The following is a 2,500-nucleotide window of genomic DNA, read 5'->3' as shown; positions in this document are numbered from 1 at the left end:
TCATACATAAATGTGTAATATTAAATTTGAGCGTATGTGTGTGTCCAAATGTTCCACATTGATAAAGGGCTGGAGGTTCGTGTTGGGCGGGGCATCAGCGGTTTGAGCATACATGTTAATTGGCCTTTGCTGGGCGCTCTCGTGTGTGTCCCCTAAGGGGTGCGATGTGCTCGGTGGTTCGGAGCAAGGTCTAGAGAGTATAGCCAATACTCTATAGACCTTGGATGGGGTTGTGCTGTCTGGTCCCTGTTGGCTCACACATTCCTTCTCTTGCTGGAGGGGAGTTTATGATCCGACTCTTGTTGTATATTCAGGGTTGGTTTCTGGATAGCCATGCCTCCCACTTCGGCTATTAAGCGACGACCATAGTTATCCTTTCTTTGTACGACCTGGGTGCCTTCTATCAGCTCTTGTAGAGATGGCTTCTTGTTATGAACGTCTATGTAATTGATGTCACTAAGGCAACTGCTTTTAACGAAAGTTGTATAAGGAAAAACTATTTCAATTTTTGCAGTAAACTGCATGATCTCTTATATTAGAAAATTCAGGTTTGGTTATCCTCTGAGCTACAGAACTGGCCAGAAAATAACCAAACCTATAAACTATCGTGAAATAAACCGCTTCTCGAATTTGGGATTTATGTTAAAAAATACCTACTCATTATTTCATTGCATCACGTTTCATTTACCACATTCTGTATCGCCTTATTTACTTACTTATCAGCTCCCCGATCCATTTTATATTGCAGATTTAGATCGTACTTTCGTGAATTTGTCCTGCATTGTGTTTGTCTGCGGTGGCCAAGACGCAACTTGAGCTATGAAGGCTCTCCCGAAATGGATCGTCGATACCCGCCCAGAGACGAGCATTCCTCCAGATCTAGATCAGGTACATCGTGGCTTGCGCCAGTAACAGCTTTCTTGTTGTTATTTTCTGTGTTTATATATCTTGGGGTGGCAGTCGTGTGTCAAGCAATGATTTTTGTTCAAGTATAAGCAGAGACTCAGTTTGGTTTGTTTTTATATGATGGTAACAATTATTGTTGTAAAATATTCGTTTTATTATCTTTTATTTCCAAGTTTTTTAATCACTAATCTTGCAAGGCATTTACGAGTATTCTACAATTCACCTTTTTTCCAAGTTTAAAAAAGGAATTCATTATAGTGAATATCAATAAGGTATCAAACATAATAAGCACATGTCGATCTCTCTTCTCAGGTGAAGCACTTGCTTTGTAAGTTGACAGGAAAATAAAGTGAATAAATCCGGATTTGAATTGGAGGCAGGGGGTTAATTACTAGGAATCCATTAGCCTCCTGATAGCCATTACTTGAAATGAGCAATGATTCAAAGTTTTCAGTGCTCTTTCCATGTGAATAACTTTTTTATTTATTTTTAATTACAATGATAGCTCAGAAATTACTCATTTTGCCATGAGAAGGGTCATGACTCATCAAGGCACTATTAAATAAGCGAAAGTTTTCGTTGTTCGTGTGGACGAAAATTATATTTATGTTTATTCACTTAAAACTGAAAGTTCTTTCCACACAAAAATGAAAGAAATAAAGCAATATCTTTATGATACGACACTTCTTTTCTCTCTCTCATCTCTCTCTCTCTCTCTCTCGTTTCTCTCTCTCTCTCACTATATATATATATATATATATATATAATATGATATATATATTATATATATATATATATATATATATATGATATATATATATGATAGATATATATATATATATATATATATATATATATATATATATATATATATATACATATATATATATATATATATATATATATATATATATATATATATATATATATATATATATATATATCTATCACAATAATACATATAATTTTTTATATATATATAGATATATATACATTTATATATATATATATTATATATATTATATATATTATATACATTATATATTTATACATACTTGGAAAACTAACACAATTCTACTGATTTTCCAAGCTATGATGCTAGAGATAAAAAAACATGAGATACAGTTTAAAGACCAGATTCGTGGAGTCAGTTAAGATAACATCCTGCCTTATGCCTTATAGTGTAATCTAAAATTTTCCAGGTTATGAAATGTTAAATAAATGTAAAAAAAAAAAAGACACGTTCGTGCGTTGTATGTGTTCCTACCAAAAAAAGAAAAACGCAATATATTTTTCAGAAAAGGTAAAATGTCTCTCTGTACAATTACATAGTTAAAATTTGTATTTTGGTATTTTGAAAGTAGAAAAAGATGGTTGGGAAGGCATGGGTATGAATTACACAGAAACTGACCAGACCACCATTCTTTGTATTTAACAGCATCTGTCATTTCTCTCTCATGGCAGACACACGGCAAGGTCTAAATGGGACTATGAGAACGACCCCTAATTCCAATAACCATCTCCTTGTATATTCATCGAGAGAGAGACTTAACGCAAGGAACGGTAAGTTTTTGCAATAGCTTCCTGAAGCAGC

General features: G+C 33.5%; 1 protein-coding gene across 1 annotated transcript in view; it reads left to right on the top strand.

Annotated features, from left to right (window-relative positions):
* LOC135222609 (tachykinin-like peptides receptor 86C) overlaps window positions 1–2,500 on the top strand; it is a 182,790-nt gene that overhangs the window by 177,692 nt on the left and 2,598 nt on the right. The window contains exons 8-9 of the mRNA XM_064260704.1: window positions 749–888; window positions 2,371–2,469. Of these exons, the coding sequence (XP_064116774.1) occupies window positions 749–888; window positions 2,371–2,469 (239 nt within the window). The remainder of the gene's footprint in view (window positions 1–748; window positions 889–2,370; window positions 2,470–2,500) is intronic.

This window comes from Macrobrachium nipponense, chromosome 8 (genome assembly GCF_015104395.2).
Source record: "Macrobrachium nipponense isolate FS-2020 chromosome 8, ASM1510439v2, whole genome shotgun sequence".
Classification (NCBI taxonomy): domain Eukaryota; kingdom Metazoa; phylum Arthropoda; class Malacostraca; order Decapoda; family Palaemonidae; genus Macrobrachium; species Macrobrachium nipponense.
Note: the sequence above shows the minus strand (reverse complement) of the source record. Positions and strands in the feature narration are given on the sequence as shown.